The 25,916-nt window shown below is 40.6% G+C and overlaps 2 protein-coding genes across 13 annotated transcripts in view; both read left to right on the top strand.

Annotated features, from left to right (window-relative positions):
- LOC129820130 (CAP-Gly domain-containing linker protein 2-like) overlaps nucleotides 1–10,854 on the top strand; it is an 88,755-nt gene extending 77,901 nt beyond the window's left edge. For 4 of the 6 annotated variants that reach the window (XM_055877083.1, XM_055877056.1, XM_055877074.1 and 1 more), the window contains 7 exons: nucleotides 5–577; nucleotides 888–945; nucleotides 2,697–2,780; nucleotides 4,349–4,505; nucleotides 5,332–5,491; nucleotides 6,046–6,237; nucleotides 7,340–7,743. In XM_055877083.1, the coding sequence (XP_055733058.1) occupies nucleotides 5–577; nucleotides 888–945; nucleotides 2,697–2,780; nucleotides 4,349–4,505; nucleotides 5,332–5,491; nucleotides 6,046–6,237; nucleotides 7,340–7,423 (1,308 nt within the window). In that variant the 3' untranslated portion in view covers nucleotides 7,424–7,743. The other 2 variants (XM_055877065.1, XM_055877092.1) reach the window with 2 other exon arrangements.
- Nucleotides 10,855–11,385: 531 nt separating this feature from the next.
- Nucleotides 11,386–25,916, top strand: part of LOC129820107 (general transcription factor II-I repeat domain-containing protein 1-like) — a 38,292-nt gene continuing 23,761 nt past the window's right edge. Inside the window, exons 1-5 of one of the 7 annotated variants that reach the window (XM_055877016.1) lie at nucleotides 11,386–11,472; nucleotides 11,738–12,150; nucleotides 12,253–12,336; nucleotides 19,163–23,507; nucleotides 23,611–23,743. In XM_055877016.1, the coding sequence (XP_055732991.1) occupies nucleotides 23,497–23,507; nucleotides 23,611–23,743 (144 nt within the window). In that variant the 5' untranslated portion in view covers nucleotides 11,386–11,472; nucleotides 11,738–12,150; nucleotides 12,253–12,336; nucleotides 19,163–23,496. Of the gene's footprint in view, nucleotides 11,473–11,737; nucleotides 12,151–12,252; nucleotides 12,337–13,166; nucleotides 14,445–19,162; nucleotides 23,508–23,610; nucleotides 23,744–25,916 lie in introns of those variants that run through there. The other 6 variants (XM_055877025.1, XM_055877034.1, XM_055877008.1 and 3 more) reach the window with 6 other exon arrangements.

Below are 25,916 nucleotides of genomic sequence, written 5' to 3'. Positions count from 1 at the left end.
CAAGGTCAAGCTGGACACCCTGGTCAACGACCACCAGCGTTCCCTGGAGGACCTGAAGGCCTCGCTGTCCAGCGGCTCAGCCAAAGGCCGGGAGCAGGAACCCCAGGCGCTGAGGACCACACTGGAGAGCCTGCGCATGGAGCACCAGCTGGAGCTGGAGAATCTCAAGGCTAGGCATGAGATCGAGGCAGCCATGCTGGCCAAGGAGCGTGACGATCTGCGCTCCCGCCTACAGGATGCCAAGGACCAGCTGGGCGAGAGCAGCCAGAACTGGAACAGCCAGGCCCAGACGAAAGCCAGGAGTGACCAGCAGGCCCTGGAGTTGAGGGAGGTCTGGGAGAAGTTTCAGAAGGCCCAGCTGAGGGTGGGCGAGCTGGAGAGGCTGCAGGACAGCGCCCGAGACGAGCTCCGGGAGCGCTTGGAGCTTGCTGAGAAGAAGATGGTGGACTACAAGGCCCTGCAGAAGGCCGAGGCCCAGAGCAGGCAGGAGCTCTACAGCCTGGAGGAGAAGCTGAGGGTGACTGAGAACCGGCTGCAGGCGGTGCAGGATGACCACCACATGCCACAGGATGCCAACGTGAGTCCTCCGGGGAGATAACTGTGGTAGCATTGGTAGTATATGCCATGCTGTGCTCCAGATGAGATTAGAGTCCTGTGACCCAACTATAAAATGAACTAAGTTTGCGTTTAGAGTGGCGCTAAAGTCCTTATTCATGTGATCTAGTGCTAGCTTTCTAGAAACATTCTTTACACAAGTAAATAAAATACTTCCACATGATATCCATGCTTTTCTAGTTCCTTTTGTGTTTCCATATATTTTCCCTCAATAAACAAATAAAGCAATGAGTTGTCAAGGATTTTAACTCTCAAATTTGTCTCCCTCTCAGGTTATAGAAAATAATGACATCTTGGAGGAACAGATGAAGCTAAAACAGAATGTTGAAGGTATCGTAAATGTTAACCTGGTTAATTAAATTGTATTGTTACTGTAAACATATTTTTAGGTAAATGAGGATGGTTTTAAAGACCCTTAATGTTCAACCTGTGTTATAGTAAAGCATTTCAAATGTCAGACCTCTGCAGGCTTTTGATTGTACTTTGAGGACTTTGCATACCGTAAAACTTCAGTTACTGGAATCATCCGTTTTATTGCCAGTAAGAAACTGCTAGCCCTTGGCTGCTAACAGCTGAGAACTACTAGCTAACTGGCAAGCACAAAACAGTCAACATCGGGTGTAAAGACAGAAATTGAGAAGGGTCTATCTGCAGACTGTGCTTACTACATGCTGCACCCACTTACTTTATGCCACGCCCACTGCCATTGAGGCTGTTAGCTATCTAGCAGCCTCCCGAGTGGTGCAGAGGTCTAAGGCACTGCATCTCAGTGCTAGAGACGTCACTACAGACCCTGGTTCGATTCCAGGCTGTATCACAACCGGCTGTGATTGGGAGTCCCATAGGGCAGCGCACAATTGGCCCAGCGTCGTCCGGGTTAGGGTTTGGCCGGGATAGGCCGTCATTGTAAATAAGAATTTGTTCTTAACTGACTTGCCTAATTAAATGAAGGTAAATAAAATCTAGGACACCGGCACACAGTGTCCTTCGCCCCTGCCTGCTTAACACTGCTTTCCCACAGTTCTTTTAACGTTACAGCAAAGGTATTCACTACCCAGTAGTGCCGCGCAAGAGTTGGGTTAGCTACACTAGCTACCTACTTCCCTCGCCGTAACGTTAACAGAACTGTGGCGTAATGTTAACAGAACTGCTGGCTCAGAATGTAGTGGGTGCCACACATAGTAACCACAGTCTGCAGATAGGCATTATTGCAGAAATCGTCCGATCGTGGTAAGAACTGCCAAAAATGCACAGTCAAAGAGGAGAATAAATATTCTGTCAAGAAGAGGCATACTTGGCCTCCCGGGTGGCGCAGTGGTCTAGGGCACTGCATCGCAGTGCTAACTGCGCCACCAGAGTCTCTGGGTTCGCGCCCAGGCTCTGTCGCAGCCGGCCGCGACCGGGAGGTCCGTGGGGCGACGCACAATTGGCATAGCGTCGTCCGGGGTAGGGAGGGTTTGGCCGGTAGGGATATCCTTGTCTCATCGCGCTCCAGCGACTCCTGTGGCGGGCCGGGCGCAGTGCGCGCCAACCAAGGGGGCCAGGTACACGGTGTTTCCTCCGACACATTGGTGCGGCTGGCTTCCGGGTTGGAGGCGCGCTGTGTTAAGAAGCAGTACGGCTGGTTGGGTTGTGCTTCGGAGGACGCATGGCTTTCGACCTTCGTCTCTCCCGAGCCCGTACGGGAGTTGTAGCGATGAGACAAGGTAGTAATTACTAGCGATTGGATACCACGAAAATTGGGGAGAAAAATGGGATAAAAATTTTTTTTTAAAAAAGAAAAAAAAAGAAGAAGAGGCATACTAAAACAAAACAAATGTGACACAGTGTGTAAAGGATAACACATTAGTGAAGGAAATGAAGAAATTCATTAACATGCTGGAAGTGAATGCTAGAATTAAACAAAATGTACTATGCAAATGAGCAAAAGCTGTATGCGTTAAGGAAATAGAAGCCTTTCTCTAATAAGCGCCTGTTGTGTTCATTGATTTAAGCAAATAAACACCCAGGCTTTTAATTTAAGTTTTACGGTAGTTAGATTCCAAGGTTTTTGACCAACGGTGGTTTTACATTTCTTTCAGAAACTATGGAGAATCTGACCAAAAGAGAAAAAGAGGTCTCTACTCTCACATCACATGTCGATGCCCTCAAATCACAGATAACTGGTAAATGATACTGCTACGACTACGATATGTGCGTAAAAGGTGAAAAGAGACACCGAACACTGATGAAGACCTGATTGGTCGAGACATTGTCAAATAAATTCCCATGGGAGCATAGAATATTGTGTGTGGAGTATATTTTCACCTTTTATTGAACATTCTTTGATATCCAGAACCGATTCAAGTCAATAGACGTGCGTATGTATGTAATCTCTTTTTTCTATTTATTGTATTTTGCACTCCATGAATGTCTTGACAAATACGACACATTCATTCTCTATCAACTACAAGAACAGTATTTGATTGCCTGAGAACATTTACTCTCAAATATATTGCATGAAAAAAATGTAAAATGAAATGATAAAACTAAATTAATTAATAATAAAACAAATGAGTAATAAAAATATAACATTTTACTGACTGGCGACTGAATATACATATCCTTTTTTTTAACAAAAATATAAACGCAACATGTAAAGTGTTGGTCTTATGTTTCATGAGCTGAAATAAAAGATCTCAGAAATTTTCCATATGCACAAAAAATGTTTGCCAAGATAATCCATCCACCTGCCACATATGGCATATCAAGAAGCTGATTAAACAGCATGATCATTACACAGGTGCACCTTGTGCTGGGGACAATAAAAGGCCACTCTAAAATGTGCAGTTTTGTCACACAACTATTTTTTTTTTTGAGAGAACGCGCAATTGGCTGCAGGAATGGTGACTGCAGGAATGTCCACCAAAGCTGTTGACAGAGGATTTAATGTTGTATCATAAGCCTCCTCCAACGTCATTTTAGAGAATTTGTCAGTATGTCCAATCGGCCTCACAACTACAGACCACGTGTATGGAGTCGTGCGCGCGAGCAGTTTGCTGATGTCAACGTTGTGAACAGATTGCCCCATGGTGACAGTGGGGTTATGGTATGGGCAGGCATAAGCTACGGACGACAAGCACAATTGCATTTTATCGATAGCAATTTGAATGCATTCATCCGCCGCCATCACCTCATGTTTCCGCGTGATAATGCACGTCCCCATGTCGCAAGGGTCTGTACACAATTTCTGGAAGCTGAAAATGTCCCAGTTCTTCCATGGCCTGCATACTTACCGTGCACAACAGCGTGTTCCAGTTCCAGCCAATATCGAGCAACTTCGCACAGCCATTGAAGAGGATTGGGACAACATTTCACTGGCCATTATCAACAGCCTGATCAACTTTATGCAAAGGAGATGTGTTGCGCTGAATGAGGCAAAGGGTGGTCACACCAGACACTGACTGGTTTTCTGATACACGCACCTACCTTTTTTTAAGGTATCTTTGACCAGCAGATGCATATCTGTATTCCCAGTCATGTGAAATCCATAGTTTAGGGCCTAATTCATTTATTTCAAATTACTGATTTCCTTATATGAACTGTAACTCAGTAAAAACTTTGAAATTGTTGCACTTTGCGTTTATATTTTTGTTCAGTGTATATATATTTAAAGCGCCGATATTGCAGCACTTGTTGGTCCAAACCAAACATTTAACTCTAAATCCATCTCAAACTTATTTTTGTCCACCAGCCTTGGAGGGCAAAGTTCGCTTGGGTGAGAAGAAGGGCGATGCCCTGGTCAAGGAGAAGATGCGCTTGGAGGCCGACCTCGAGTGCATGACCAAGAAGTCCCATGATGCATCGGGACAGCTGGTTGTCATTAGCCAGGAGCTACTGAAGAAGGAGAGGTAATTTAATGGCGAGAGAGCGAGAGAAAGTGGGAACACTATTGATTTTACACCACAGCTCAGTATTTTCCCTTTGAAATAGGGAATAAAACATGGCAGCCCACCCACTGCTACAAGATATAGCTTACATTCATCTGAAGGAGATTAGATGTTTGCTAATGCACTTGTATGAAACTGTCCCCAGTCTTTACAAATACAGTATTTTGTGCTAGAGTCGTGCGTTTTCAAAGACTGACAAAACAGTCGCAACTCGTCTTTGTGATATGCAGTCACTAGACGTATGCTAGACATCTGTTTTATGAGGATCAATCCACTTAGGTTAAAAGCAGTTAAGGTAATGGAGAAAATTAGCCTGATTAAAAGTAGGCCCAAAAGCCCTTTTCACCCCTCAAATCAATGCATCGTCGTAGCTGTTACTTTAAAGTGTCCCATTACTCAGTCTAAGGCGTTTAGGGAGATTATGCACAGCGCTTAGGCCTGGAAATATAAGCAAACATTTATTGAAAGGACAATAGCACAACATTATGTATCTCAGTGACTCTTAGGGCACCTAAGTTTGCAGTATTTGACTGTGTCATCTGCCTTTCATGGAGAAAAAAAAATATGCCATGTATCATAGATCGGTTTGGGTCATTGATAGTGAAACAACCCTGAATCTAGTTTGGCTGCCAGTCTCTTTCTGCTCTCTTGCCAACTCTGGGGAATTGTCATGCCAATGACAGCATTGGAGTTGGCAAGAGCACAATCAGGTCTGGGACCAGGCTACCCAGAATCAGGAAGGCAAGGTATTAACGGTATTCTTTATTGTATCGTCCCCTTGCGTCAGGAGTCTGAACGAGTTACGGGTGTTACTGCTGGATTCCCCTCGCCACTCGCCCGGCCTGGACCGAGACCTGAGCCGAGAGGTGCACAAGGCTGAGTGGAGGGTGAAGGAGCAGAAACTCCAGGATGACATCAAGACCCTGAGAGACAAACTGATCCTGCTGGTGAGAGGGGAGGGGCTGGGAGATGTCAATCACAGTGCTGGCTACGCATCACATCATGTGTCCATCAATTTAGGGTTGTATTCACTAGTAACCAAACGGGAGTAAACAGGCTGAAACGAGGAGGAATGCTTGTTTTCTTTGCTAAACGTTTTGCTATGGTGTGTACTAATCAATGCGACACAGTTGTTGTGTTCCCACAAAGATGGACTTTGGTCTAGAAGTAGCAAAGGTCTACATGATTAAGATTATAAATGTTCCATGTTTCTTATTTAAAGTGGATACAGTATTTGGCTATTATTTCGTTCATGTCTGTATCCTATATGATTTAAAATATGTTTGACTCTGTGTATTCATATCAAAGGCAGACCTAGCAATGACAGATGTAGCCCTCCACATTTTTCCAGCAATGGATTGAATAACTAAACAGGGTTGTGTTCATTAGGGCCCACAACTATAAAAGTCAAGGTAGTCTATTCCTGTTAAAGTCTGTTTTCTTTATTTTAGTGCCTAATGAACACCCAGTTGATCCTTACGCTTTATGTGTGTGTTCTCAGGGCAGGGAGAGGAGCTCGTCCCCAGATCACCGGCGCTACTCTATGCTGGACCCGTCGACCCTGGACTCGGAGGTGACCCGTCTGCGCCAGCGGCTCATGAGCACAGAGGAGGCTCTGAGGGGAGCCCTGGAGCACAACCAGGAAGTGGACCAGCTGGTGCAGGCCATGCGCACGCACCCAGACAAGAGCGAGGTAAACTAGAACAGGACCACCTCTAGCTAGCACTTGTTTTGCCTTTCTGGGACAGATTTTGTTTTATAGTGGCTATTTTAAAGTAGGGTCTACTTGCAATGACTGTGATTGTTTTCCCCTTGTTTATCCAGAGTGACTTACAGTCACCCTAATTTAATGTAATATAATCTACAGTTGCAGGAACTAAAAGTTAGGTCGTGTCATGGTTTTGGCAGAACAATTCCCACAATGTGTGTGCAACAAAATGTGGCACTCTATCGTCTCCCAGTGGTGTATAATACGTATGTAAAAATACTTTAAAGTACTACTTAAGTCTACGTTTTTTCCCAGTATCTGTACTTTACTATTTACATTTTTGACAACTTTTACTTTTACTCCACTATATTCTGAAAGAAAATAATGTACTTTTTACTCCATACATTTTCCCTAACACCCAAAAGTACTTGTTACATTTCAAATGCTTAGCAGGACAGGGAAATGGTCCAATTCAGAGCATCCCTGATCATCCTTACTGCCTCTGATCTGCAGGCTCACTAAACAGAAATGCTTCGTTTGTAAATGATGTCTCAAGGGTTGGAGTGTTCCCCTGGCTATACGTAAATTTAAAAAACAGGAACATCGTGTCATCTGGTTTGCTTAATATAAGTAATTAGAAATTATTCATATTTTTCCTTTTGATACTTAAGTACATTAAGCAATTACATTTAATTTAAACCCAAGTATTTTACTGGGTGACTTTCCTTTTACTTGAGTCGTTTTCTATTAAGGTAACTTTAATTTAACTCAACTATGATAATTGGGTACTTTTTCCACTAATGTCGTCTCCTTGCGATAGTTTGTCACAGAAACCTTTACCCACAATGGTAACATGAGTTTGATTGGCAAATGTAAAAATAAAAAACATGTTTCTTGAACGACAAACAGAGTATGTACCATGTAACAAAGTACTAACAACACTGTACTTGCCTTTGTAACAACCACATAAATACATGGTTTCAGTGTAATTTAATATAAAGTGGTACCGAAGGATGTTCAATACAAAAGTCAGGATATATGAGTTTGAATAGTGTAAATGCACGCTTCTTTCATGATTCTCTTTCAGGTGCATGGTGGTGCAAATTCAGCCAATGGGATTCATCAACAGAATTCTTCCTTTACTCAAGATGTAGGTATTAATTCATCATAATAGCACATCAATCACACATGTTGTATGTCATATCAATTACATGTATCTTAACTCTATAGATCAGTTATAGATCAGTTAGTTACTCACTGTCTAGAGATTTACTAAATGCCATTATTGCCATTCCCACAATGAGTTACATAAATACAACATTGACAGCCGGTTTACCTAACACAGATAAAGACGAGTTTTAGACTTAAAAGCATGCTCAATAGAGAATCTCCATTTAAAATGCTTTTTCTTCTAAAACAAGGCATAATCTGCCCTAAATTAATACTCTGACTGATATGTATTTGACACATTATTTGAGCTTCTTCAATTTGATGGCTTGCTCCCCAGGAACAACACTGATATAGGAGAAGAAGAGCTCATCTTGAATTGGGGAAATGCAGAGTCAGTACGACTTGGGACTAGCACTTCACTGGACTCCGGACAACATTTTCTGTTTACAGTTACTACCAAAACAATGTCTCTATCTCAATATGTACATTCATCTGTTGCAAAAAAGAAAAACACCCATTAGCCAAACTTAAGACAGCTTGAAGATACTGCAAAATGGTTGACAGAGGTGAAGAATTATAGGTATGACTTTTGAAAACTGATACATACCCTGCCTACATACCCAATGATGGTATTGAACTTTTGGGCATGAGATAACCTTTTATCTTAGTTTATTAGAGATCATGACCCTATGAGCCACGAGGAACGAATTGTGACTCCAGAGAATGAAATGACTCTGGTGTCTGATTGTAAACAAAGATCAAGAACTTGGCCTCAATCCATCACTTTTTGTTTTATTTATTTACCACACTTCTTTTTTTTATCCTTCTTAGATTACTGTAGCTGATTTGATTTGGCCAGTGACGTTCAATTTGCTTCATAGCGAACATGTGAATGAAACGGGGATGCTGCTGGATTTAGGCTGATGTTGTATCTACATATGAATATAGCTGCATTATCTGAAACCTGTGCATACTGTAAAAGTGTATTTAGCCAACTGAACCAATGCAACTCGGTGCCGTATGTGCACCAAATAGCTATCAGTTTAATGGTTTACTCATTTGAACTGAGTTATCCTTAATTCCACTATGGCTTTACTGGATAGTGGGAAACCATACCACTTTGTAGTGTTTTCATACACGTGAGGGAAAAAAAATGAAAAAAGAAAGTCTTAACTTCCTATTGTTGATCATTTATTCAAAGAAAGTTCAACCTGGATCAATGCCTTGGGATCACTTTGTTCTTTGATTCGAGTAGGCCACTCAACGGCTGTTTGGAGCACAATGCAAACAATGGAACATGCAAAGCTTGTGTCCCAAATGGCACTCTATACCCTATACAGTGCACTACTTTTGACCAGAAAAGTAGTGAACTATATAGGGAATAGAGTGCCATTAGGGATGGAGGCCTACTGTAACTGCTTCCTTCATTCTGGATGATCCCTCCCTTCTGGATGTAAACAACTAATCACAATGTACAGAATTGATACGTTACGGTCTTCCAAATGTTATTATCTCCATTGAACAAGCCAACGGGGAGATTCTAAATGTATTACTGTATTCTTGGGAGATTAGTTGATATTCTGGTTGCGTCTCGAATGGCACCCTATTCCCTACTTACAGTGAGCTCCAAAAGTATTGGGACAGTGACAAATGTTTTGTTGTTTTGGCTCTATTCTCCAGCACTTTGGATTTGAAATGATACAATAACTATGAGGTCAGCTTTAATTTGACTGTATTTTCTTTCCTTATCGGGTGAACCATTTAGAAATTACAGCACCTTTTGTACATAGTCCCCCCATTGTAGGGGACCAAAGGTATTGGGACAAATTCACTTATGTGCATTAAAGTAGTAAAAAAAAAGTGAAGTATTATCGCAGTGCTAGAGGCGTCACTACAGATCCGGGTTCGATCCCGGCTTTATCACAACCGGCCGTGATCGGGAGTCCCATAGGGTGACGCACAATTGGCCCAGCGTCGTCTGGGTTAGGGGAGGGTTTGGCCGGGGGGGCTTTACTTGGCTCATCGCGCTCTAGTGACTCCTTGTGGTGGGCCGGGCGCCTGCAGGCTGACCTCGGTTATCAATTGAACGTTGTTTCCTCCGACGCATTGGTGCGGCTGGCTTCCGGGTTAAGCGGGCGGGTGTTAAGAATCGTGGTTAGGCGGGTCATGTTTCGGAGGACACCTGACTGGACCTTCGCCTTCCGAGCCCGTTGGGGAGTTGCAGTGATGAGACAATGTCGAAATTGGGGAGAACATGGGGTAAAATACAACAACAACAAAAATAATAAGAATAAGAAGTTCAGTATTTGGTCTCATATTCATAGCATGCAATGACTACATCAAGCATGTGACTACAATTGTTTTGGATGCATTTGCTGTTTTATTGTGTTTCAGATTGTATTGTGTCATTTTGAGGTCTTTTTTATTGTAAATAAAAATAGAATATGTTTCTAAACACGTCTACATGAATATGTAATAACTAATCCTGAATGAATTGTGAATAATGATGAGTGATAAAGTTAGACGTACAAATATCATACCCCTAAGACATGCTAACGTCTCACCATAACAATAACAGAGGAGGTTAGCATTTTTGGGGGGTATGATATTTATGCCTCTGTAACTGTCTCCCTCATCATTATTCACGAATCAATCAGGATGATCCGTAATCATGGTAGCATCCAGATTAATGTAGAAGTTTTTAGAAACATATTCTATTCTTATTTACAATAAAAATTACAATACATTATTTACCATTAATTTCTATTGGGCACAAAATAATCTGAAACACAACTAAAACAAACAGCAAATGCATCCAACAAATGTGTAGAGTCACAAGCTTGATGTAGTGATTGCATGCTATGAATATGGGACCAAATGCTAAACTTTTGACTACTTTAATACACATATAGGTCCATTTGTCCCAATTATTTTGGTCCCCTAAAAATCGGGGTTCTATGTACAAAAAGTGCTGTAATTTCTAAAAGGTTCCCCCGATATGGATGAAAATACCGTAAAATTAAAGCTGACAGTCTGCACTTAAACTCCGTAGACGTATAAATTCAAATCCAAAGTGCTGGAGTACAGATCCAAAACAACAACAACAAATTGTCACTGTCCCAATACTTTTGGAGCTCACTGTATATTGTGCACTAATTTTGACCAGGGCTCTACCCCTGGTCTAAAGTAGTGCACCATTTTGAATGCAGACTCTGTCTTTGGGAGAACATTATTTTGATGTGACTAATGTGGAATGTAAGACTTGGGGATTGACATTTCATGGGCAAAGTGTAGGGCTGGCCTCTGGTTAGCGAAACTGAAGCTACAAATTGTCATTGGATATTGTATATGGCCTTTTTCAGATAGGAAACACTTCGTACCCTTAATGCTGTAATGATTTCTGAGATTGAGTCATTAAATGTTAACAATGTGGGCAAAGGATTATGGTGTTTTATTTCATGTGGACATATTTTCTGATGTGTTAAGCATTTATTCATGTCGTGTGCAGACTACATAATGAGCAGCTGACCAATTACGCAAGGCTTTAGTTCTGGCTTAACTGAGATTAGGCGTTTATTGAACACCCATTTACAATTTTCTCACTCACAAATAAATCCTGTTTGTAGTGTTCTTACCTGCTGGACATGCGCACACATTCAGGCAGGCAGGCACGCACGCACACACACACACACACACACACAGAGCTCCCACTGGTGACTAATGGTGTCACAATAAACATTTGGCTCAGTTGTGGAAGTGATGTATCATTCATGGGAAAATTGCCATGATAGAGGCTGTGAAGCCCAAAAAAGTGCAGCAACAAATGTTGTGAAGGTGTTCAGAAATGTACTTCTAAAAGTGGGACCAGACAGAGTACAATACTGTACTCAAACACTAGGGGCATAGTAGGCTGCTATTCATGATTTATGCACTTGGCCAATGTCACCAAGTATATGAAGCGAGCTAGATCACATGCAAAGGGACAGTTTGGGCACTGCTCAGGTGGCTGACCAAAATAGTTCACAATTCAACTCTTGATATCATACAGAGGTAAAGTATTGTTATCATTTTACATGTTGAAATTGTATATTTTAGGTGTTCCTTTTTCACTGTAGTTGAGAGTCAATTCTTAAAAGCACCTAAATTAACCTACCAATACATTGTCCATTATATATAATAATCCTTTATAATACATTATATTAGTCCCAATTAGTTTTAAGACCAGTTTTTGTGCAGTCAAATCTAAATGTTTAGTTATTTAGTTAAATGTTTAATGCGAGTGTGATATTTGTTTGTTTGTTTGTTTTTACAACAGGTTTAACTCACGACCCTCTCCAGGCGAGTTTCCCCCCATGGTTTCCCAGAGGTTCCTTAATCCTAGCTATATGTAAATTACAGCCAATAGATGCTGTTGTTGAGTTGGACCTGGATTAGTGGAGGCGAATGAGTTTCAATTTTACTGGATTAGCTACAGAACAAAGAAACGGGACACACTCCACTGTTAAAGAAAATAGAAAAAACGGGGGAAATAGAAAAATAATCTCGGTGATAACGGTTTGCTAACGAATTTTGTGCAACAATGTTTCAGATTACAAGGCTTCGAAACCCCGATATTAATGCTAGATTTTAGATGGGAATTCTACCCAACAATTTCGGTTGGATTAAACGGGGAATAACCATATTCCGGGATTGACAGTGTAAAACAATTTAAACGTTGATGTTGGTAAGGTATGCATCATGTTATTGTAACATTTATGAACATTCAAACATAAAACCGTGTCTTTTGTACACACGTGACTTTTTATGACTGTACAAATTGTGAAATTACAGATTAGAATTCTGGGGGAGGAGATGGGCCAGCTCGATTGAACCATCTCGCTATTTCCATAGCTAGCTAGCTAGATGCGGACAATGGTATGGGCTAAATTATATTTATGTTGCTAAATTGTGTATTTTATATGTGTACAGCTAACTGAGAAACAACATTTCACAGAATGATACGATGTACGACGAGTATTGGTTGGGTGTGCGCACGGATGGTTTAGCTAACGTTATCAAGAAAGCTAATTTAGCTAGCTAGCCAGCTATCCGGTCATTGTTTTGTTGCCTGTTATTAGCTAAAACGGATGGCATATTACATTTTGTGTGTTGAGTATAAATTAAGACATTTTTCAAGAGCACGTCAACCATTTTATTTTAGTGAAAGTTTACTGGGTACCTACCTAGCTAGTTTCGCTAGCTAATTAAATTAGACTCAAGCGTTTTGTTCAATCTTGTCAACATGATCTAGCGAGCTAGCAGGCAGCCCACATAGACATTGGTTGAAAAACACTTTCACAACTGTCATGCACAGTTTTCTCTTCCCAATCTCATCCACTATTTTTGCATTTATACTAACTACTCTTCTGTAGCTATCGTTAGGTAGTTAGACTACATAGCTAGTTAGGTAGCTACAGTCAGGATTCAAAACTCCCGATTGTAGCTAAACTGGAGTAGGGCGTATAGCTAGCTAGTGTACTATAGCCAGCAGATTCTGACCCAACTGATGTTATGCTTGTTTACACTGAGCTGCACTGGGGTCAACGGTATTAATGGTTAGATTAAGACAATGCGGAGCAGGCACGAGATATAGGTCGGGTACCTGCAGGGATGGGATGTGCCACTGTTATCCACATTTGACCTATATCCAAACTGATATATTAAGAAGATTGAAATACTGCTATTTTACTGGAAAACTGCCCTTGTCCTCAGGCTAGATTGTAGAAGCCACCACTGCCATTCCAGCCAATCAGCTCCTTTGTTGTGGAATGGCACACAATGGCTCCCGTTGGTACTGCTAGCTAGCACGAGGATGAAAGGCAGCTTTCCGGAAAAAATAGCAGTCGTTCAATCTTCCGTGTGTAACAGTTAGGATAATGGGACAATCGGAGTACAATGCAATTTCTAATCACTGGATTGAGGTATGTTTTCGAACGAGTGCAGCTCAGTGTAAACAAGTGTAACGGTAGGGTCGTAATCTGCTAGCTAGCTAGTTTACTATCATGTCATGAACATATCACTGAAGTTCACCTCAAACAAGCTTCACATGCAGTTTAGCCAATGCATGCATTACCTGAGACATGATATAAAAGCAGCAAGCTACAGTAACCTATGCCATGCCCAAATTTTCTAAATTGTATTAATTTAGTAGACACTCTTATCATAACTCTAATTGCTCCTGTAAATTGCTTTATGCCTTGCCAGAGGACTTGCGGTTACTGGCCCAAAGATCTTAACCGCTAGGCTACCTCAGTAAATTTACCTCAGTAAATGTTACAAGTAGGGATGTGACAAATGGACAATTTTACTTAAAGGTGCTACATATAGGATATTTAGGAATTTTTGGATTGTAATTTAAAAAATGTCCATAATATATCTGCATCAATAGTGGAATGGTAGTGTTTCACAGTCTTACTTACCCACCAGTGTTGTGATATTCATCTATTGATTTCTCCCGCTGGTCTGGCATCCCAAAATGGGGAAAACGGTTTTGACTTTGTGGCTGTGTTGTCTAGGGAAATCGGGTCAAGTGGCCAGTGTAGAAAGCGCTCTGTCATTTCCTGGTTGCTAAATATTGTACAGTGATCCCTCGCCACTTCGCGGTTCACTTATCGCGGATTCGCTATTTCGCGGATTTTCATAATGCATTTTTTTTTTTTTTTGGTGCATTGTGCTCTGCATTCTGATTCGCTAAAAACTCACTCCCGCTTCTTGTATCAAAACATGCTACGAATTGTGCTATCATTTTGTCGTCTCGTGCAGTTATGTGTACGTACATCGCTTAGCAACCATGGTGCGAATGGCCACTGAACTTAAGCGAGTAGCTGAGGAATGGGACCCTTTGATGAGCCGTTCATTACAGTTCTCCAACGTAATCGATGGTGGCATGTCGGTGTACAAGGATCTTTTTGCAAAGAAGAAAAAAGAGCGACAACAGCTGCCTATCACTATGTTCTTCTCCCGAACAAACAAACGGCCTACACGTGAGTCACTGTATTTGTATACATGTAATAGTTGCTAATTGTAAAAAAAAAAAAAAAAATCTATTTCGCGGATTTCACTTATCGCGGGTCATTTTCGGAACGTAACCCCCCGCGATAAACGAGGGATTACTGTACACGGTTTGCTCAATTGCCATTTGCGTGAGAAAACATTGCTGTGAAATGTCTTCTCGATTTCAATAACAAACAATATAGTTTTTACAGTTGTTTGAAGCTGGTGGACCAAAACTGAAAGTTAAAGGCGCGAGTCTCCGCCAAATTGCGGGGGATGAGGGAGATTTGTTTTGAATGCAGCCTAGTGAGGTTGTAATTCACCGATCTTCCATTTAATGTTAACTTTTTAAAAATCGGTTTTCCTTTTAAACAATAAGAAAATAAACATACAATTCCACATCAATTCACAATGCAGAATAATGGTTCTATTACATATGTATTAGAGGTCGACGATTAATCAGAATGCCCGATTTAATTATGGCCGATTTTCAAGTTTTCATAACAATCGGTAATCGGCATTTTTGGACACCAATTATGGCCGATTACATTGCAGTCCACGAGGAGACTGCGTGGCAGGCTGACTATCTGTTATACGAGTGCAGCAAGGAGCCACGGTAAGGTGCTAGCTAGCATTAAACTTATCTTATAAAAAAACTATCAATCTTAACATAATCACTAGTTAACTACACATGGTTGATGATATTACTAGTTTATCTAGCTTGTCCTTCGTTGCATATAATCGATGCGGTGCCTGTTAATTTATCATTGAATCACAACCTACCTCACCAAACGGGTGATTTAACAAGCGTATTTGCGAAAAAAGCATTGTCGTTGCACTAATGTGTACCTAACCATAAACATCAACGCCTTTCTTAAAATCAATACATAAGTATATATTTTTAAACCTGCATATTTAGTTAATATTGCCTGCTAATATGAATTTCTTTTAACTAGGGAAATTGTGTCACTTCTCTTGCGTTCTGTGTAAGCAGAGTATGGGTATATGCAGCAGTTTGGGCCGCCTGGCTTGTTGCGAACTGTGTGAAGACCATTTCTTCCTAACAAAGACCGTAATTAATTTGCCAGAATTGTACATAATTATGACAAAACATTGAAGGTTGTGCAATGTAACAGCAATATTTAGATTTAGGGATGCCACCCATTAGATAAAATAAGTAACGGTTCCGTATCTCACTGAAAGAATAAACGTTTTGTTTTCTAAATAATAGTTTCCGGATTTGACCATATTAATGACCTAAGGCTCGTATTTCTGTGTGTTATTATATTATAATTAAGTCTATGATTTGATAGAGCAGTCTGACTGAGCGGTGGTAGGCAGCAGCAGGCTCGAAAGCGTTCATTCAATCAGAACCTTCCTGCATTTGCCAGCAGCTCTTCGCTGTGCTTCAAGCATTGCGCTGTTTATGACTTCAAGCCTATCAACTCCCGAGATTAGGCTGGCAATACTAAAGTACCTATTAGAACATTCAATAGTCAAAGGTATATGAAATACAAATGGTATAGAGAGAAATAGTCCGATAATAACTACAACCTAAAACTTCTTACCTCGGAATATTGAAGACTCATGGTAAAAGGAACCACCAGCTTTCATATGTTCTGAGCAAGGAACTTAAACATTAGATTTTTTACTTGGCACATATTGCACATTTACTTTCTTCTCCAACACTTTGTTTTTGCATTATTTAAACCAAAATTGAACATGTTTCATTATTTATTTGAGACCAAATTGATTTTATTGATGTATTATATTAAGTTAAAATAAGTGTTCATTCAGTATGGTTGTAATTTGTCATTATTAGAAATATATATATAATAATCGTCCAATTAATCGGTATCGGCTTTTTTTGGTCCTCCAATTATCAGTATCGGCGTTGATAAATCATAATCAGTCGACCTCTATGTATGACCTTCTCAGGAGATAGTTTCGAAGTGCCACTGAATGTGCATGTTACTTTTATTTTTGTATTTTATTTTACCAGGTATGTTGGCTCACATGCTGACCACACTGCTCGCGAGCGCTGCAAAATATATTTACACATACGTGTTATTCAATCATTGCACCCACACTGATCGCACGCCTCAACGAGTGTCTGCGTGGCCAAGCGCCAAAATAGAAATAGGTTCTATTTGTGACGCTCAATGCGCTGCATGTCCGGCCTCTCCCATTTCCTCATTGGTTTTCAAGAGTATATACCCATTGAAAGATGAACTGATGTCCGCATTCCAGTCGGTCGTAGTAATGCATCGTAAAGATGGTTACCAACCGCCGTATAAAGTCCAAAGAAGTAAAAAATTATCCTGAAGGAGGAGAGATGACGAGAAAGGAATTTGGTTTACTGTTTTAGCTGTGGATTAATTGTCGGAGTAGAGGACCTTGTGCATTTCAGGTAAAATAACAACCCCATGTTAATATCCCAGGACAGATTAGCCAGCAACAGGAAGCTAGCTAAATTGCCATAAATGTAATTCATGCTTTTCGACCTGTCACCAAATTAATATAATTGTTTCGTAGTCTATGATATTTCAATCTCCGTGTCTGGTGTGGGTGTACAAAATCAACATGCATGCGTGCGTCGGTTTGGTCAGCATGTAAGAAGCCAAACTTACTAAAGTGTCTTCATTAGTTACCACACTCACAAAGTCATAAACCCAGCTTATTTCTACAATTTCTCTTCTTAAAATGTGATTTTAAACCTAACCTTAATCACACTGATAACTTTGTGCCTAACCTTTAAATGAAGACCAAAAAACAAATTTTACTTTTCATGCATTTTTATGATATAGCCAATTTCGACATTGTGGCTGTGGTAACTAGTGGAAACCTTACTGAAGTACGTTATTCCTACTACTCTCAATTGGCCTCCCCTTACTCACAGGGAACCTCTTAGGATCCCTCTCCCTGGACCCATCTTCCTCCACTACTCTCGTCACTGCCTCATCATATGACACCTGTACTACTTGGGGCTATATAGTGCTACCATTTTACTCGCATACGTACCTACATATTTTAGCTGTGCAACCTGGAATTTTTTATTTAGTTGCCCAAAGAAAAATGAATAATTCTAGCTTTATTACCACAAATATTTGTCATTGTGCTCCTAAATTCCTTTGTGTGCGCTTACAGTTTTCAACTTAGGTGCTCATGTGCTACTTGTAAAAAAGTCCAGCATAGAGCCCTGCTACTCTGACCCTGGCAAACTTGACCAGTCTTTCTCTCGCTGGACACTTTTGATCTCCAGCAACATGGGTACCCCTACAGTTAACATGCACAGCTTTCCCCACCAATACTACATATTCCTTTGTCTCATGCCCTCCTGCACACTTCTCACATCTTCGAATCTCCCTCCTACACACTGCTGCATCATGACCATAAGATGAACCTGTGAACTATGAACCTCAGTTGTTCCGTGTATTTGAACTAATCCAGAATTAGCTGGATCTCCAAACTGATGATGTGGTAAGCTGATACGTAAAATACTTATACAGGTGTTATAAGATCTGGCATGCGTCAGCAACGTCTGAGCAGAGGAATGGCTAGAATGACTCATGGATATGCCTATCCCACAACGCAGGCATAATAGCCTAGCTAATGCATGTCTACAGCCTAGTAGGCCTGCTACAGCCTCTGGGATCATGCCTGGCATGCCCGAAGATCAACATAATTAATTAAAAGTCAATGATCAGCACTGAGCCTAACAATTTAGATACAGTTGTGGTCTTCAAAAGGTCTCCGGCCGTAATGGCTTGTTAAGGGGTATAAGCAAAGTGTTGTGTATCAATGGCAGCGAGAGCCACAAGCCTCTTAGTGCAAAACCAGCTCAGAAAACCCTTATACTAATTCTGAGTACATTGTAGCCTAATAACTCTGGCTAAATAATGCTTGGGCAATTATTCAACAAGTAAAGGATCAGCTCAGCCCTCTGTAGCCTGCAGAGGTTTACATGACATGAAGGAAATAACAGTGCCAGCTTCCCGGGGGGACTCAAATGGGTTAGGATGTCATTAGCTGGAGCATTTAAGCATGGCAGCTAGAGCAGCATTTTATCGTTTTAAGATCAAGGCGTACTCTCATACCAGGGAAGTGTTCTGAAGTGTAGCCATACTGTTGTGGTTCTTTTTTGTTTCCTAGGTAGAGGCTAGTTTATCTCACAAGGCACAGGCAAAACATTTTGGGTACTGTAGCCTGGTGGTATCATAAATGTTGTAAGACCAAGCTATATTTGGGCTACAGTCTGAAATGATTTGCTGTAAGGCAAGAGAGGCTACTATTGCAAACAGTTTAATTGTTTTTGTTTTGTCCTTGCCAAAGGTCAAAGATGGCAATGTTTTTTAGCCCTTTTGTATTCCTATATATATTATAAATTACCAAAGCAACAAACCTAAAGCTTTTTCAGTCACATGCACCTACATTAATAATTGTGTTTGACATCTACAAGTGAAATTGGAACCGGAACCATATTGATTCATTTGCATTTTTTCATCTCAACATCAGTGGCTTTGTCAATTTCCATGCTCTTTGTTTTGACATTTGTACTTGTGAAGGAGTGACATTGCATTTGAAGTAGCCTAACCACTGCCAGCTAGAAAACACTTCATTTGAGTTCACTGGTGGTGGCTTTCTCTGGCTGCGAACAAAATGACGGTGCCTCCCTTCTAATTTTTTTTGTGCCTCTTTTGCCTTATAGGTGGGAGTGAAAGAGGCCATCTATTTCGGTGGTGTAATAGTTTTCAAGGGGCTATGTTTGCTGTTGGTTCAGGGGAGGCCCTATTCAGACTGTCTCTGTCTCTGCCCTCCCTCACTGTGGAGTCTATGGTTTGGGGCTGCCCTGAGAGGCTAGGATAATGACTCCCAGTGTCTGGAGAGATTAAAGGCCGGAGCTGCATTGTTCAAATGCCTCGAGATTAGTTTCCAAGGAGCAGATTGCTGTTGCCATGAGAACGCAGCGCCTGGAATCAGGATCGGAGGGGAAATTCTTCTTTTTATATGCCCCACTCTTCCCTCCCACTTTTATTTACCCTTTCTTTCCTTGATTTTGTATTGACACTGATTATATTGTCCAGTTAACATGTTTGTGATGAAAATGTTAGGCTTACTCCCCTGCAAATAGGCTAATTGACCCTTTTCTAAGCCCCACCCCCTTGGTTACTGTTGAGCACGAGCAACGTGAAGTTCGTAGGTGCACATCAAATTTGGTGTCAGATGACAGCTGAGTCTATTTATTTTAAGACATATACTGTATACACTTTTTTCATAAATGTTCCATCCAAAAAATGTGGAATAAGTAAAGGCTTTGATTTCTGGTCAAACAGACAGAAAGGTGGTCTTAGAAAACATCTAGCAGGAAAAGTCTTAAAATGTATTAGAAATACATCAAAACACAATTATGTTAAAGACCCTGGCAACTAATATCAACATTTTATATTGTTTTTCAGAAATTATTTTCCTTTTGTAAGTAAAAAAATATATATAGCCTAGTGTCTTGTCATTGTGTTTCCAAAAATCTACATATCTTTAAGATATTTTATAGTTACTCTCCTTCATGAGGGAAGATAATGAAAGTTCACAGAAGTTACAAGTAAAGGTAGACCTACCAATTAGTTTGTGTTTTTGTGATAACAATTTGTTTTTCGATTTATTAAGTGATTTAAACAAGTCATTCTGTTACCAAATTGGTAACATAAACTCTTAAAAATCTGTAACAGAATGACTGCAACTGAATAGGCTACAATGGGAATTTATAGAAGTCACAAACCAGTTGCGTCACCTGCTACTATCCTCCCTTCTACTAGCATACTGTTATGCTCTGCACAATGTTTCCGTTCTCTTTCTGTCCTGTGGTGGTCAAAGCAAGAGTGTGAAAACCGTCTGGACAACCCCTCCCTCTCTCTCTCCCCCTATCTCTCTTCTATCTCTCTCTCCAGTTAATGTCAGCTTTCCCGGTCTTTTACTGACACCTACCCATGAGCCCCCTCTCTTTCCATACTGTAACCAGCCCTCTCACCCACTGAGCACCGACCGACATCAGACGATGAGAAGTAGTTGAAATTTGATCAGTCAAAATCTGAACCAATCATAAATGACAGTTTCACAAGTTTGGACAGCACAGTAGATAGAGTACAGTAAAGAAAAGTAGAGTATAGGACTGTACAGTAGAGTTTAGAACAGTACAGTAGCACACTAGAGTACAGTACTGTACTGTAATATACTGTGTTGAACTAGACTGTGTTGAACTCTACTGTGCTGTAGTGTGATGTCCAAACTTATGAAACAGACATCTATGATTGGTACAAATTTGTTCCGGTCCAACCACATTTGGTCTTGTTTGGGGGAGGAGCTAATTTAGAATAATAGCCAGTGTGTAGAATAATACCCAAACATGCAAAGGAGAGTAGGAAATGTTTCTACCTTCTGTGTACCTATTTAGGATACATCACCATGAAGAGAATGATATTCATAATTATGCAATTCTGTATAGTCAGAGACCCATGATGTCATTCTGTGACCATAATTTTGTTACTGGGTGTTAATCTACTTCAGTTACTTTATTACAATAAACAAACAAAAAAATGTCAAACTCAAGGTGTCATATCATAGCTGACACTCCATTCTTTCTACAGACATCTTTAAATTTGGAGTAGATATTTAAGAGTTTTTGGATAATGTGGTCACATAAAAAACTGAGGGAGATTTTACCATCATTCTGTTATCAAACTATACATCTGCACAGTTTTTCGAGTAAATGTTACATTTTCAGTGGAAATCGTTAAAAGTAAACTTTGCAATCAATGGTTTTTGTTTGACATTCTTTTAAAGTGAAAAATCGGAATATCAGCATCATTGGAACATTGCCCTATGACAACTCGGAGAACATTTTTCTGGGTAGCCCAATTCCCCGTTCAAACTAGTGGAGAAAAACCCTCAGAATGATTTCAAACTGTGTTTTTAATACTCGTGGAAGATAAAACACAAACTAACCTTTGCTAATCAGGAGCCTCTCGGGTATGTTGTGGTGGACTGTTGCTTCACTGGAACCTGGTAAAATATTGTTTTTAGTGTGGTTAGCCACTGGATGACTGAATGCGCTGTGTCAGCATGTAGCTACTAACCACTTTTGGAGCTAATTAATACTCTCAAATCATATCCTGATGTCGACAGCAGATGAGGGTTATATACATAATATAGCTAACTTAGCTAGCTAACATACATTTGGAGAAAACAAGGTATAATTAATTGGCTAACTAGCATTAGCAGCATTTTCAATGGTGGCCAATGCAGCTAGCTAACAGTTTGTAACAGTTGCCATCCAATGGAGCCCTGTGATTGATTGCCCAAAATTCTGGGGCGGGATGTAGCGAACGGGCAGATTACGAGTTCTCTCCTCCACGGCTGTCCATTTTCCAAATGACATTGAACATTTAGGGCTGTTATGGTCATGGGATTTTGGGTGACTGTTATTTGTCAGCCAAATGACTGCGGTCACTGGTATAAAATATGCACTTTTTCTCTTTTCCACCGCTCCTGAATGCGGGGGGCTCAACCGTAGACTTGTTTGCTACAACACCTTGCTTGTTTCCGCAAAGAACAAGAAAGTTTCATCACACTGTTACCATGGAAACGGACTCAACCGCAGGAATGCCTGTCTACCCCATCCATAGATATACACTGAGTGTACAAAACATTAGGAACTTGTTAAATCCACTTCAATCAGTGTAGATGGAGGAGAGGAGATGGGTTAAAGAAGGATTTTTAAGCCTTGAGACAATTGAGACATGGATTGTGTATGTGTGCCATTCGGAGGGTGAATGTGCAAGCCAAAATATTTAAGTGCCTTTGAACGGGGTATGGTAGTAGGTGCCAGGTGTACCAGTTTGAATGTGTCAAGAACTGCAGCGCTGTTTGGTTTTTCACACTCAACAGTTTCGTATGGGTATTAAGAATGGTCCACCACCCAAGGACATCCAGCCAACTTGACACATCCAGCCAACTTGACACAACTGTGGGAAGCGTTGGAGTCAACATGGGCCAGCATCCCTGTGGAACGCTTTCGACACCTTGTAGAGTCCATGCCCCGACGAATTGAGGCTGTTCTGAGGGGGGAAAAGGGGTGCAACTCAATATTAGGAAGGTGTTCCCAATGTTTTGTACACTCAGTGTAGCATGGCCATACTATTTTTAAGGTCCCTGTCTTCAGTCAGATGTTCGTTTCACATACACAAAAATAAAATAAGCATTTATGATGATCTTCATCCAATTATTATCCAATTACCGTGCCAGCCCTAAATTTGAAATGAGGCCTAATCGGGAGCAAACAGAATTTGGGTACATTTTTCTTTCAATTCCTAGACAATTCCAACCTCTACAGTTATTTGCTGAGTTACCTTCTAAGGAGAGCAAATGAAGGATGAAGAGATTAAAATAAATATTCAGAGCTATCTTTAATTGGCTGACAAAGGCGTATCGTAATTTGTTACTTTCGCATGTGTGTGACGGATTTGGGTATTAGCATATTACATGGAGGCTATTACCGCCTTTTAAAAGCCTCTTAATGTGAATAAACCTCCCCCTCCACCCAAATGACCCCCATCCAACTGCCATGTTTTATCACTATTCAAAATGCAGCCAAACCCTGTTGTCAAATCAGTGTGAGCTTCTTGTTCTTTTATTGGTACGATGAATGGCAGAGACACCTTATTCACTCCAGATCAACGTCATGTGCTTTTGGTTACTGCTCATTAATTTGTAGGCTTTAGCTACCTTAAATGGCAGGACATGACTTTGTCTACCTAGCATATGCCATATACTTAGACCATGTATACACAGCCTCCTTTTCTGCAGACGTGGGTAAAACTGAATCATTGTTCAGTGTTTTACTCAGAACCGAGCTCTGGGGTGAAGTTTCCCCTAGGTACAGATCTGGGATCAAAAATCACAACATCAACCATTAGTGAGTAAAAGTCTAAACTGACCCAAGATCAGTGTAGGAGCAACTTCATCCTACTCCCAGAAGTGACTGATGGGATGCAAATGAGGTACCATCCACATTTATGTAATCTACACAGGCAGACACAAATGACTGTTTCGGTTCATCTTCTTGATAACTTATTGAAAGCCCTCTGTTTTGTGTCCCCTCAGAAGAGGAATGGCACAGATGAGGAAGTCGGGATGTGACGGGATAAGGACTAACTCCCGGACTGAGCTGCGGGTCCCACAGGTGTCGGCTAGACAGGAGATCCTCACCAGCCTAGTGTCTGCGCTGGACTCAGTGGTAGGACCACTAACACATACACATACGTTATTAGTTTTGCAGCGGAAAAAACATGAAAGATTGATTAGTCAGGTAGTGTTATTTCAATGACTCCTTACAAAAGCAAATTTGACAATTCCACGGGAGCTGAAAATATTTTTGGTATTTTGGATTGTTCTGGCAATTCTCACATTGGGAGAATGGATGTTTGAAATGCTTTTTACATTTGTATTACAAACCATAAAAAAATTATATCATGATTCAAGTGGCCAGTTTTGGCTATTTTTTTGAAATATACATGCCTCCTGTAAGACCCTATGATCTGTGAACTACATGATACAGACAGCATCTTGGTGTCATTATACTCCTTATGGTGTTCTCTCAAATATATGTATTGATTCCAAAATAAAATGTCACATTAATTTATTCAACATAAAAAAATATTAATATCTCAAAATGACCCATTTTAAGACTTTGTTTAGAACAATATACTCCACAATTACATCAAATTGCCAGAGTGGGCTCTCTGCTAATTCTGAAGATATGCTACATTTTATGAGCACCACCAACTCAGTGAATGGGAAAATAGATTCAAAGGGAACTCCCGCTGCTGGTCACTTGCTGAATGTGCAATCCTAAAGGAGACTGATTGGGGTTAATGTTAATTTATATGTATAAAATGGGTCATCTTATGAAAGGGTAACTCTCAACCCCAATTTTAGCCTTTGCTCAACCCCTTCAAATAGAAAATGCAGTCAGGGGAGAAGTTGTGGGTGGGGGAAATTGCTCATAAACATTCATTTTGGGTGTGGGTAAACATAGTTGTACCTGATCCCAACACTTTCTCACTAAAGCGTACTTACCAGAAGTTCACTGGCACGCTCTGATAATAAAATGATGTGCAACGGGAGCAGTTACGGCTCTGTACAGTTACCTCACAGTGGTAAGGTACCAACCAAGTTTCTGACATGTCATTTTAGCAGACGCTCTTAACCAGAGCAACTTACAGGAGCAATTATGGTTAGGTGCCTTGCTCAAGGGCACATCGACAGATTTTTCATCTAGTCTGCTGGGGATTCAAACCAGAGACCTTTCGGTTACTGGCCCACCGCAATTAACCGCTAGGCTAGCTGTCGCCCCATCTATTGCCACTTGCGGTGTGAGTTCGAATACCCCATGGGGGCACGAAATACATCTTTTGAAATGTGTATTTTTGGTACTGTGTTGGGAAGAAAAGTGCAATCGTCACCTTGAAAATGAAGATTAGGTGCTCAATCCAGCCCGCATTGCAATATTTATGCAGTAGCTATTTTTCCAATGGTCAAATTAACTCAGAGTGGTTTTGGGTACTGTAAAAAAAAAACTACAACTGCTGCCAATGTGACCCCTCACAGGTATAATTTTACATTTTAGAAGTGTTTGTGTGTGGGCACTGTATGAATGTTGTAAATAAGGGATGAGCATTCACAACCATTGAACTATGAGCTAACTGTCTTAGTGGACTGTGCCACCAATCATAATAGTGGTTGGTAAAAAAAAATACAACAAGTTAAGATGACCACCATTGTCATCTATTTCATTGTTACGATGGATTTAGCTACGAATATAAATGTATAGTCCTCATAGCCTATGTTTTTTCTTTCTTTTCGTAAAAGCACCGATGTGTATGAAGCGGTAAGCAAAAACATTGAATTTGGTCATATGCGGAAATGTTCCTTACACTCCACTTACCAGGACCATTGCCAAATAAGGCACACTGTCACCTGCTTTTATAATAAGCCTTGAGGTGGTACCACCCAGAAGAGTTTATTTCATACCGAACCCCTCCCTTGAGATGACGTAGAGGGACCTTCTCAAGGTGCTTCTCTTCATCATGATTTCAATGGTAGAGTTGAACCATTGAAAGGGGCAAAAGAAGCTAGATTTTCTACTAAAATACCAAAAAATAGCACTTTTTTAACGAACTGTCAAAATGAAGAACAGAATTGGAATGTTTCACTAGAATGCCAAGAGTGTGCAAAGCTGTCATAAAGGCTACTTTGGCTACTTTGAAAAATCTCAAATATATTTTGACTTGTTTAACACTTTTTGGTTACTACATGATTCCATATGTGTTAATTCATAGTTTTAAAATCTTAACTATTATTCTACAATGGAGAAAATAGTAAAAAAATATAAATACTGTTGAAGTCGG

This window comes from Salvelinus fontinalis, chromosome 2, assembly GCF_029448725.1.
Source record: "Salvelinus fontinalis isolate EN_2023a chromosome 2, ASM2944872v1, whole genome shotgun sequence".
In the NCBI taxonomy this organism is placed as follows: domain Eukaryota; kingdom Metazoa; phylum Chordata; class Actinopteri; order Salmoniformes; family Salmonidae; genus Salvelinus; species Salvelinus fontinalis.
The sequence above is the reverse complement of the archived record's forward strand: the minus strand, read 5'-3'. Positions and strand labels throughout refer to the sequence as shown.